Source organism: Vicia villosa, linkage group LG4 (genome assembly GCF_029867415.1).
Source record: "Vicia villosa cultivar HV-30 ecotype Madison, WI linkage group LG4, Vvil1.0, whole genome shotgun sequence".
Taxonomy (NCBI): Eukaryota; Viridiplantae; Streptophyta; class Magnoliopsida; order Fabales; family Fabaceae; genus Vicia; species Vicia villosa.
The window spans coordinates 14,501,222-14,513,660 of NC_081183.1; the positions used below are offsets into that span (position 1 = coordinate 14,501,222).

General features: G+C 34.2%; 1 protein-coding gene across 1 annotated transcript; it reads left to right on the forward strand.

The window, feature by feature from the left end:
* The first annotated feature begins 7,751 nt into the window (after positions 1-7,751).
* LOC131594553 (SPX domain-containing protein 4) lies at positions 7,752-10,145 on the forward strand. Its single transcript, XM_058866723.1, has 3 exons — positions 7,752-8,239; positions 8,792-8,957; positions 9,546-10,145. The coding sequence occupies exons 1-3, from the start codon at positions 7,964-7,966 to the stop codon at positions 10,025-10,027; spliced, it is 924 nt and encodes a 307-aa protein (XP_058722706.1). The 5' UTR covers positions 7,752-7,963; the 3' UTR covers positions 10,028-10,145.
* Positions 10,146-12,439: the final 2,294 nt, after the last annotated feature.

The window sequence follows — 12,439 nt, forward strand, 5'->3', positions numbered from 1 at the left end:
ATTTAGAAAATAGTCAAAATTATACAGAAAGAGCACGCAAACGAGCAACAATACACATATCAAGTTCATCCCATGTTGCCATGAAACTCTTCTTGAATTTACTTTTGAACCTGTCCTTCTAGAAGCTTCCTTTATTTGGTTTGTCCTTCTGGAGATCAGGACAATCAGGTTTGAAATGATCAGGCTTCTTGCAGTTGAAGAAGTTTTTCTAATCATCATCTTTGTCTCTAGAACTAGAGCCTCTGAAGCCACTACTTCTACAAGAAAATCTATTGTTCCTTTTTTCCAAATGTTGAAACATTTTGATGATAAAGGCCATTTCTTCATCATAATCACCATCATAAACTTCTTCATCAGAAGCTTTTTCTGATTTCTAGACTTTTGAGGATTTGGTAGCTTTACCACCAGATTTCTTAGTAATAGTCTTTAAAGCTAGTGCTTTAGATTTTTCATGGGCTCATCTCCATTCAGTTCCATCTCATGGCTCTGAAGGTTACTTATCATACTTTCCAGACTCAGAGTATTCAGGCCTTTAACCTCCTAAATAGCTGTGACCTTTGGTCTCAATCTAATAGGGAGACTTCTCAGGATTTTCTTTACATGGTCAGATGTAGTATAATTTTTGTTCAGAACCTAAAGACATGATACAATAATTTGAAACCTAGAAAATATGGTTTCGATATCTTCATCATCCTTCATTCTGAACATCTCATAGTATTATACTAGAAGGTTGGCCTTAGACTCTTTGACTTGTTGATTTCTTTCATAAGTAGAACACAAAGACTCAAAGATAGTCTTAGCAGTAGACTTATTGATGATCTTGATGTACTCAGGATGAGGTAGAACTTATATCAGAATGCCTCTAACTCTATGATGTTTTGTGTAAATCTTCTTTCGAGCAGGTGTGAGAGCTTTCCTATCATTTATCATTCTAACACCATTAACCTCAATGCCAATGCCATCTTCAAGGATATCCCACAACTCATCATCAAGACCAATGACATAAGTATACATCTTTCTTTTCCACCACTCGAATTGAGTGGAATCACCACTGAATGTATGAGGTCTTGCCTTTCAGGAGAACTGTAGTCATGTGGTATACTAGTACCAGAACCAATACTTACTTCAGGAGAGCCAATCACATTTTTCTCTCCGGGATCTTTTTATGTACCATAGTTAAGTGTTTGCAAAGACCGTGCTTTGATGCCAATTAAAGGTGAGAAAAATACACAAGAAGGAGGGTTGAATTGTGTATGGTGAATGTTTTTTGCTTCTAAAAAACAGCTTCAGAAACTGAACAAGTTCAAAATCTGATTTCAGAGTTGATAGCAGCAGAATGATATAGAGTGCAAAAGTTATAAGTAAAAATATACATAGAGTTATTTTGGTTCTTCCCACAAACGAGAGCAGTCTAGTTCCCATATCCAACAAGAGATTTTCACTATAATCAAAAATTGATTACAACATGCTCAAGCAAACCAACCTGAGACTTTCTTTGATCAATCAACCTAGAAAGAAACTTTTGCTCAAGCAACCTAGCAAGTGACTTCCTTTGCTCAAGCAACCTAGCAAGATATTTATGCTCAAGCAACCTAGTAAGAGACTTCCTTTTCTCCACCGACCTAGCAAGAGACTTCCTCTGTTTAATCAACCTAGCAAGAGACTTCCACTGAACTTCTAAATAAACAGTTTAGATGAATAAACAACAAGATGGACTTGATATACAATTTGAGATGCACAAATAATATAACACAATCTAAGACTTTAACACTTGAGATTTTTACGATTTACAACGATAAGAAATCTTAAGACTGTGTGGAATGCAACAAAAATTTATACGAAAGCTTTCATTGTTGTTTTTGTTGTTTGTTCCTTGTTATTATTCTTGTTGTAGTTCTTGTTATCTTCCGTCAAATCTTCAGCTTCTTATATATAGGCAACAAAAGAGTCGTTGGAAGATGACTTTCACAAGTGCCTTTTCTGAGAAGCAGTTCCAAGAAAGCGACATTGGAAGTTGATCTTGTTAATATTTCCCATCTTTTGTATAAAAACTTTGTCCATTGCGTCTTTCTCCATACTAGGTATCTACCAATATGTTGGAGCAGACTTAAGATGTCATGTTAACTTTTCTTAAGCCTTGCACTACAGAAACTCTAGTTGAATTTCTTCCAAAACCTGAATTTGACAAAATGGTTCTGCTTTAGAGATAGAGTAAGGATCAAAAGCTGAGCACCTTTAATCCAGGTCATCCGAATTTGAGTTGTCACCAGAAGTAGAGATACTGAGTCTGAGTCGCCAGATTCTGATCCTTCCGAATCTAAGACTTTAGCTTCTCTTTATAAGCTATTTAACAAGGTCAGAATCAAGTTAATTTTACGCTTATGATCATGCACACTTAAACAAATGTTAGTATACCCAATTGTTCTTTAAGTACTTTGTTATCATCAAAACTCAAGGGATATGAACAATTTTATTCCAAAAAAAATCCACTAGTGGAAACTGTCAATTCATAGGTGAAAACCTAATATCCTGTGCTATTAAAAGACAAAAAACTATTGCTCTGTCTACAAAAGAAGCCGAATACATCTCAACTGCTAAATATTGTATACAGTTACTCCTTATGAAATATCAGTTAGAGGATTATTAGATTTGTGGAAACAATATTCCTATTTTTTGTGATAATATTGTTGCTATTTGTTTAACAAAGAATCCAGTTCAACATTCTAGAACCGAGCACATTGAAATAAAACATCACTTTATTAGAGATTATATTCATAAGGGTGTAATAGATATTCAATTCATTTATACTGATCATCAATGGGATGACATATTTACCAAACCCTTGTCCATTGAAAGATTTGATTTTATCAAAAAGAATCTGAACATGGTCTTTATTAAGAAATAGTGCTTGCTTCTGAATTGAGTATCTTAGTCTGATGTTGATCAGAAGTAGCTTCAATCAAAGTCTGGGAAACTGCCTCTAATGAAAAGTGGCTTCTGAAAGACTTCAGACTTTGAGACTTAGGAATAGATTATTTGCTTCTGATAGCATTTAAGTGGAAAATCCTTTTGTCTTCTTATGACACCTGTCCCACTTAAAATACCATGTGTTTGATAATTGTCTTGCATGCGTAATAGCTGAATGGGTAGAGTCTAAAGGGTAATGATGAAAATCTTTGATTTTCTGTGTATTTTCTCCTCAGTCATCTCTTATGAAATTTCTCTCTGGTTATTTTTTCAGACTCTTTAATTTTTTTAATATTGTTTTGTACTTTTTGAGTGTTTTGGTTCTCAAAAGGGGGTGTTGTTGAAAGGTCTTTAAGCAAAGATAATTGTCTTTCACCTCTCTATCTATGCACCTGCTTATATCTGTGGGAACATCTTTTCTTAAAATAAATTAGTTTTACTCTTTTACTCCATTCTTTTCAAAACCTCTCTTTTGTGAAAATACTTACCTGAGATGGCTTCCAGAACTGATCTTGGTATGAAGAACCAATTGATAGTTATCATTGAAGGTCATGGTGACTTTGAAGAAATGATGTCTCAGGCTTTGATCTTCAAAGTGTTGTTTCTTAAAAAGGTTGGGATGGTTTCTTTGATATTCTCTATGGCCTCACTTACCCTAATATGGTCAAAAAATCTGGGTAAATGCATCTGTCCAAGAACTAAATCTAGAGTATGACATCCTTTTTGAAGTATTTAGTGTCTCTATCACAATCTCCTCAACCTCTATTGCTAATGAAATAAATTGTGAGGATCAAGGTGTTATTTCAGATATGGTGTTTTGGGAACACTATTTTCCTTTTTATCTTCTTTTTTAATGATTCCTGTGATCTGTCTAAAGCTTCTAATCTTAATTCCATGGCATATGTTTGGTATCAAAGTTTGGCCTCAAACTTTTTGCCAAAGAAAAAGAATCTAAACTCTTTAGATATTGATGAAAGGGCTTTTTTTGCTTCTTCTCAACTCATATTTGAATATCAACCTTCCTCCTGTCATGTTTGAATATCTGAATATGACTCTCTTATCCTTTCAAGAAGGAAAGTCATCTTTCATTCCTTATGGAAGGGTTCTTTCGAAACTATTTATTCAACAAGGAGTAGAGAAAACTATGGTTGAAGTTCTTTCTCAAACTTGGGGTGATAAGCTGAAGCTTCCAGAAGCCATGAAAGCCCTAGATAATGAATTTTTTAAGGTCAAGGTGGTCTCTTTGGATGAATATTCTTCTTCCTTTTCTATTTAACCTTTTGTTTTTTTTCTTGTTTTCTACCTTTTGTGTTATGTACCTTATCCTTTTCTTTCAATAATTTTTTTGTTGTCTCTACTTATTTTAGTTTTTTTTGTTTCTTCTGAAGTTGTTTCTTAATGCTTTTATATTTATTTTCAGTTGTTTTAAAAATATTTGTTTCTCATGACTTAACTAGTTGGTTGGTAAGAATTTCTACAAACTTGATGGATTTGTCAAAGTGAGTTAATGGAAAGAGAAGCTAAGAAATGGAAATGGTGTTATTTATTGAGCTGGCAATACATAATGGAAATCTTAAAGCTATTACAAGTTATTGCAAAACAATCTGGACCTCTCAGATTCAATCCTTTGTCCATTCTTTTGAATCCATATAGGCCACCCAGTCCTCATCACCCTTATCATCTGATGGATCCTCCTTCCTTGTGGGCATCTTCATTACTGTCTCGACTATTCTTCCCGTTTTGGAAAATCCAGTAGATGTGCCTACTTCTTCTACAGTTGAGGATTTTTAAGCCTTTACAGCTTCCTCAAAATTCAATTTTTCCTTTTTTTCCTTCTTCATCAGCTGGCATATCTCTTTCTCAAAATCTCTCTTCTCAATCTATAATAATTTTGTTTTTCCCATTCTGCTTCAAAGTCTATAGAGTAAAGAGGAATGTAATCTGGTTGTTAATACAACATTTTCTTTTATAGAGGAGTATTGGGTAAAGATCAATTAGTCTTGAAGATTATGCTCCTTGGGTCTTACCTCCTATGCTTTGCTGTTAGAATCTCACTTTGTACATCTTGGAAGTTGTGGATTTCATGCTTATCCATTAACATGTTTCATGGTTCCTATGTTGTCTTTACTCTGAACTGGTTTTACTCTTATAATATTTTTATCTTCAGTATTTCTTTTCTCTTTATCGTGTTTTTTTTTGTTGATGACAAAAGAGGGAGAGAATCATGGGAGAATTTAAAGAGGATAAGAGTATTTTGAATGCTTTTCAGTACACTTGAACCCATAATTGAAACTTATCTTATGTGTTTAAATTTGGACATTATTTCTTTGTGCTATCAAGATAAGTTTAAATAACTTGGATAAGACTTAGGAGGAGCTTACAAAACTCAACCTTTGGACTATTAGACTTAAGGGGAGCTTACAAACCTCAAACTCTGATATTGTCAGGTTAGTTAAACTAACCAACCATTGTTCTTAAATACTTTTGTTTATCATCATCAAAAAGGGGGGAGAATGTTGGAACAAAATTGTTCACATCCCTTAAGTTTTGATGATAAAAAGTACTTAAAGAACAATTGGGTATACTAACATTTGTTTAAGCGTGTAGGATCATAAGTTTAAAAATCAACTTGGTTACGACCCTGATAAAGATCTTATGAAGAGAAGCTAAAGGTCTCAAATTCTGAAGGATCTGAATCTGATGACTCAGCATTTGGTAGAACCATCTCGTCAAAGCCATATTTTGGAAAAAAGTCAACTAGAGTTTCTTAGTGCAAGGCTCTAGGAAAGTTGACACGACCTCTTAAGTCTGATCCAACATATTGGTAGATACTTAGTATGATAAAGACACCATGGTTAAAGCTACTACCCAAAGGATGAAGATCTTAACAAATCATCTTCCAACGTCTCTCTTAGAACTGCTTCTGTATAAAGATCACTTGTACAAGTCTCTTTTCAACGTCTCTTTTTCTGCCTCTATAAAAGAATTTGAATATTTTAAGGAAAATAACTAACCATCTAACAAGAACAACTCTGAACATATTTGAGTTAAAGTTATTTGCTGCACAAGATCTTTAGATTTCTTATCCTTGTATATCTTAGAAACCTTAAGTGTTTAAAGAATCTTTGTGTGTGTATTGTATCTCCTATATACTTCTGATTTTACATCAAGTATAGTTGTTATCTATTCTTCTAAACTATTTGTTTAGAGTATAGGAAGTCCCTTGCTAGTTTTCTTGAGCAATGGAAGCCTCTTACATGTGTGCTTGAGCAGAAGTCTCTTTCTAGTGTGATTGAGTAGTTGAAGTATATTGCTAGTTTGCTTGAGCAAAGTGTAATATGATTGATTATAGTGAAAAATCTCTTGTTGGACAAGGGAACTGGACTACTCTCAGTTTGTGGGAGGAACCAGGATAACTCTGTGTGTGGTTTTACTTTTTGGCTATTCCATTCCGCTGCTAACAACTCTGAGCTCAGATTTCGAACTTGTTCAAATTATAAAGTTATTTTTTCATAAGTAAAAGAATTCACTATACACAATTCAAATCCACCTTCTTGTGTATTTTTCTCAGCTTCAGTTTTTCTACTATTAGTTTTGTTTTATTTCCAACCATTGGATGAACATTGTGATCAATAGCTAGGTAATGAAAGAATACTTTGGGATTGATGTGGGACATACCAGTTAGACTCTATGTGAATTATGAGTTATTTCTATATGTTTAAACCAGTGTGACCCATTTTCAGTTGTCAACTTAGTATCAATCTTTGTTACTTTTTCTTGACGTTCTATTTCGATTTCTGTTACTTTCTCTATATGTTATAGAACATGTTCGATTTCATTCCTTGGATCTTGTTCTATAAACTTGGGTTATTCCTTATAGTCTCTTGATTGAATGGCTTTCCTATCTCATTCATGTTCACTTCTTAACTTGTTTGCATGGTGGCAATTATACCATTCTCCATAGAGAATCTAATTGTCATGTGTGTTGTTTATATTATGACTCCAAGTGTGTTTAATATAGGCCTTCCAATAACGATGTTGCGTGATGAGAAACATTCGACGATCAACCACATGGTTTGGACCGACTTAAATCAAGTGTTTGGTGAAAAATTCATCCAAACTTCTATGATTCTCATAACTTCGTGTTGTCTTTAAAAAAATCCCAACAATATTTTCAATAGAGTTTTAAGATTGTCTCGTGCAATTTTATCTACTTATTGGCCTCCTTGAACATGATATTTGTCGAACTCCCTTGATGTATTAGACTTCTCTTTACATTGCAGTTTGTCATGCCTACCGAAACAAACAATAGATTGTCTAGTTGTCTATTTATTTGTTTTGTAATTTTTCTTAAAAATGTAAATATAGACAACATGTTTTCTAGGATCCAAATCCCCTACAGTCATAAAAGCACACATTCACGCATTCAAATGTATCTCACCGTCTGATCAAGAATAAACAACACTGATTTAAAATTGATAATTAAGAAAAAAACAAACTTAGTTTTTTTTAACCAACTGATCGAGATCAAACAATCACTATTATCTTAACACTATAAATGTGAGTTATACTTAACTAACAATGGATTCAATTTCGTGTTTCCTATAAGTGTGAGGACCTCTTCTAATAAATTATTTTGAGATGAGGTTGATCTCTCTAGGTATAGGTTGAGGTGGAAGACACTCACTAGAACACATCTTACCAATACTTTTTTTCTTTGCTTTGGATGAAAACCATACTTAAATGAACCGAGCCATTTACATTTAAGAAGGATGCAAACACTATATTAAAACATTCTACATGGTCCACATTCCACAATTCTACCCCCACTTTCCATAAATAAACAAATAAGTAAACATTCCTAGATTCTTTGGAATCTTTCACTCTCTTCCCAAATACACACAAAATCCAAAACCAATCCTTTTCAATTTCAATTGTCAACCCTAATCTAAAAATCCCAAAACCATTTCAAACCCAATTATCAAAACAATCATCAATGAAATTCGGTAAAGAGTTCAAAACCCATCTCGAAGAAACAATCCCTGAATGGAGAGACAAATTTCTATGCTACAAACCATTGAAGAAGCTTCTCAAACATCACTTACCTGCCACCACCACAACTACACCCATCAATCTTCATCTTCACTTTCTTCAACAACCCTTTTCTCCTAACATCTTGCAGGCTTGGTTCCTTCGGATTCTTAATCAAGAGCTTGAAAAGTTCAATGATTTCTACGTTGACAAAGAGGAAGAGTTTGTTATTCGATTTCAGGTTTTTCCGAAAAGCCCTTTTTTTTAATTCTTGCTTATTTTTATTGAATTGTGTAATTGGTAAATAAAAAAAGTAATTTTTGTTTGTTTTTGTTTGCTTGATTGGGGATTTGAGTAAAACCCTAATCAAACCCTAATTATTACTGTCTGTTACTGCAAAAACGGTCGCGACAAAATGGTATTTGAAGAATACCGATATGTTATTCTTCATTTTTATGATAAAGAACAAACTGTGGTTAATTGGTTAATTCACTGCAACGATCGCAATCAATGTTGCAACACTTGTACCTTTACGCGACCGCGGCCGCCACCGTTTTTTAAAATCTTATGTAGGCATGTGTTTTGGAACATCAAAATTTGTGTTTGTGCAGATGGGTTTTGAGAAAAATCTTGGCTTGATCATGTTTAGGGAGATATTTACAATGCGAAAACACAATTTGTTATATGCTTTTGTTACTTTTGAAAGATGAATATAGAATATTTCGATCAATGCGGGAAGAATATCTTTGGGCTATAATGTTGTTTGCTGATTTTGATGTGCAACTTTGAACAGGAGCTGAAAGAGAGAATTGAGCGACTTAAAGAAAAAAGCAGCAAGAGTGTAAAGTACACTTCTGATTGTGAATTTAGCGAAGAAATGATGGATATTAGGAAGGACTTGGTTACCATCCATGGAGAGATGGTGCTCCTAAAAAACTATAGCTCCTTAAACTTTGCAGGTACAACATATAATCAACATGTATCGTTTCAATTTAAGTATGATATATGTATGCTGCACCGACACTTCATATTGAATGTGTTTGGTGTCTGACACGACGTTTCGATTTAAGTATGACATATATATGCAGCACCGAAACTTCATATTGAATTTGTTTGGTGTCTGAAATGACGTTTCGATTTAAGTATGACATATATATGCAGCACCGAAACTTCATATTGAATGTGTTTGGTGTCTGACATGACGTTTCGATTTAAGTATATGACATATGCATGCAGCACTGACACTTCATATTGAATGTGTTTGGTGTCTGACACGACGTTTCGATTTAAGTATGACATATGTATGCAGCACCAACACTTCATATTGAATGTGTTTGGTGTCTTGACACGACGCCAACACATTTTCTTAAACTATGATATCTACATGTCGGTGCCGTGTCGTGTACTGTCTAATGTCAGTGTCTTTAGAGTATGACAGTTTGTATATTATGTGATTCATATATTTGAATATATGTTGTATATGTCTGATGAGGTTTAAGTCGGAAATTGTCGATTATGATGATGTTAACATATTTCCACTTCAACAGGATTAATTAAAATTTTGAAAAAGTATGATAAAAGAACCGGCGGTTTGCTGCGTCTTCCTTTTACACAAATTGTTCTGCGACAACCTTTTTTCACTACCGAGCCTCTGACAAGGCTAGTTCACGAATGCGAGGAAAATCTCGAGCTACTCTTTCCCTTACAAGAAGAAGTAATTCAATCAACTTCTCATCCAGAAAACGAGTCTAGACCAGCGGGAGATAATACAACGAATACCTTATCCGAGTCATCCTCAACTGTTGGAGAGGAACCTATGTATTTATATCGAAGCACTCTTGCTGCTATGAGAGCCATAAAAGGTCTTCAGAAAGCGAGTTCCACCAGTAATCCGTTTTCTTTTTCTTCTCTCTTTAGCAACCAAGATGATGATGATAGTAATGGTGCGGTAACTGCTGAAAACTCGCCAGCGAATTCTCCGGATACCGTGCAAAATGAGGAAGGCACAGGTAAAGAGGATACTGACTAACCCTTTTGTTAGTTGAATCTAAATGAAGTGTTCTCTCTTTTTGTCCACATGATGAGATGTATTTTCTTTAGCATCTAACTTTAAAAATAATACTTAAATGCTGTCTTTTCACTCTCCACTTATATGCTTGTTACGATTTTGTTTTAAGGGTATGTTTGAATTGCTCTGAGAACTTCTCTGTAAAAACATCTCTGTAAAAATCCTTATATCTTAATCTTTACTCATTTGAATTTGGTTTCGTGTAATTCCTACGAACATCTCTGGAAAAATCGGCGATGTTTCTTCGCATTGGTTTCATGTAATCCAATCAATATAGTACAATAAGTTAAACTTGCATGGAATTTAATATAGTATGACATTTAAAAGCAACACATCTTAGGCTCCGTTTGGGGTGGCTTTGAAATTTTCAAAAACAAAATATAGTTTCAGTTCAGAATTTCAATTTTTTTTAGTTAAACTATTACCAAAAACTTAGAACCACCCTGAACTGTTGGGAAAACCTAATAATAAGATAAAATGATGAATAATGGAAAGATGACAGAATTAGAGTGAAATATGAAATATGATTGTTATTTTATTAATGATCCAACATGGGTATTTATACAACAATAGACATTAATGTAGTTAACCTACTAAAAGAGAAAACAAACTTTGTAACTCTGTGTAATCGGTTACATCAAATCTGTAACCGGTTATAGAAAGCGATTGTCTAAAAAATACAGAAAACTTTGGTAACTAGTTACATGATGCTTCTGTTTGATACTGACTCCTGCTAAAGGGTTGGTAACCGGTTATGTACATTTCTTTGAATTACTTTATTTTCACAAAACACCACTTTAATTCAAGTCATACAAGTCCTCCATACTTATACTTATGTGTTTCTTCAACCTTTTGAACACTTCAATAAATCAGCACTTGATCTTCACTTTTGCAATACCTCAACTTCAATTTTTTTTTCACTTACAATTTATCCCATGTAACGAAATCTCATCTCTATATGCTTGCTTCTCCCATGTGCAAAGGGATTCTTAGCAAGGTTTATGAAGGAAACTTTGTCTATCATCAAAGTCTCAAAGTCGCAACTTTATACTCTTCGATACACAACTTCTTCATCAAATTCATCAACCATACAGCTTGACAGAGACACACACAAACGCCGCAATGTACTTGGCCTCGCAAGAATAGAGTGCCACAACTGGTTCTTTCTTAGAACACCAAAAGATTGGTGTATCTCCATACATAAAGATGTATCTAGTGTATTATCTACTATCTTTATCTTCACACCAACTTTAGTCGGTATAACTAGGCAATTTGCAACTTCTATCTTTATCTATTGTTGGAAATAAAATTTTGCGGCCAATCGGACCTTTGATGTATCTCAAAATTCTCTTGACAACTGTCGAGTGTGTTTCCTTTAGCTTCCTCATAAATCTTCTCATTATGTCAACACTATATGTCTAGTGTGATCTCGTATTGCACAAGTACGACAATGATCCAATAAGCCTCCTGTATAGCGATGGGTTAATATCCTGCTCGTTTTCATTCTTTGACAACTATAATTTTGGCTTTGCAGTGGTAATTGCCACTTATAATGCACCATTTCGAATTTCTTCAATATCTCAAGAGCATACCTCCTTTGATGCATGAACAATCCCTTTTTCGGACTTCAATGCCTAAATAAATATGTCATGACATCAAGATCGGTCATTTCAAACTCTTTCATTACATCACCCTTAAACTCGATAATGCAACCTTCATCGTTGCCTGTAATCAGTAAATCATCAACGTAGAGACATAGGAGGATCAATCCTTTGCTTGTATCATTTTTCACATACACATGATGTTCGTATACGAATTTATCAAATCCCATCTCCTTTAAAAACCCATCAATTATTTTGTTCCAAGCTCTTGGTGCTTGCTTCAGCCCATACAACGCCTTCTTCAATCTATAAAACTTGGATTCCAGATTTTTCACAATAAAACCAGGTGGTTGTGCCACATCCACTCCTCTTCCAACGAACCATTCAAAAACGCAGGTTTGAGATCTGTTTGGCATCAAGAGTCTGTTTGTTTGATCGAACACTTGGTGTACAAAAATGCTTTCCATCTCCAATGAATATCCCTACAAATCTCTTAATTCTCGATGCGAAGAATTATGACAAGTGGTGCAAAAAAATGATATGATGTTTGCTTATCAAGATGCTCTTGAAGTAATCAACAACGGTGTTAATCCACTTGAGGATGGTAACAAGTTACACTAAACCTTTAATCGATTACTTGATGCTTCTATTTGATATTGACTCCTGCTGAATGGATGGTAATTGGTTACACTCCTATTGTAATCGGTTACACCAACTTAAATTACTCTATTTTCACAACATGAACAGCCCTTTATATAAAAAAAATAAAATA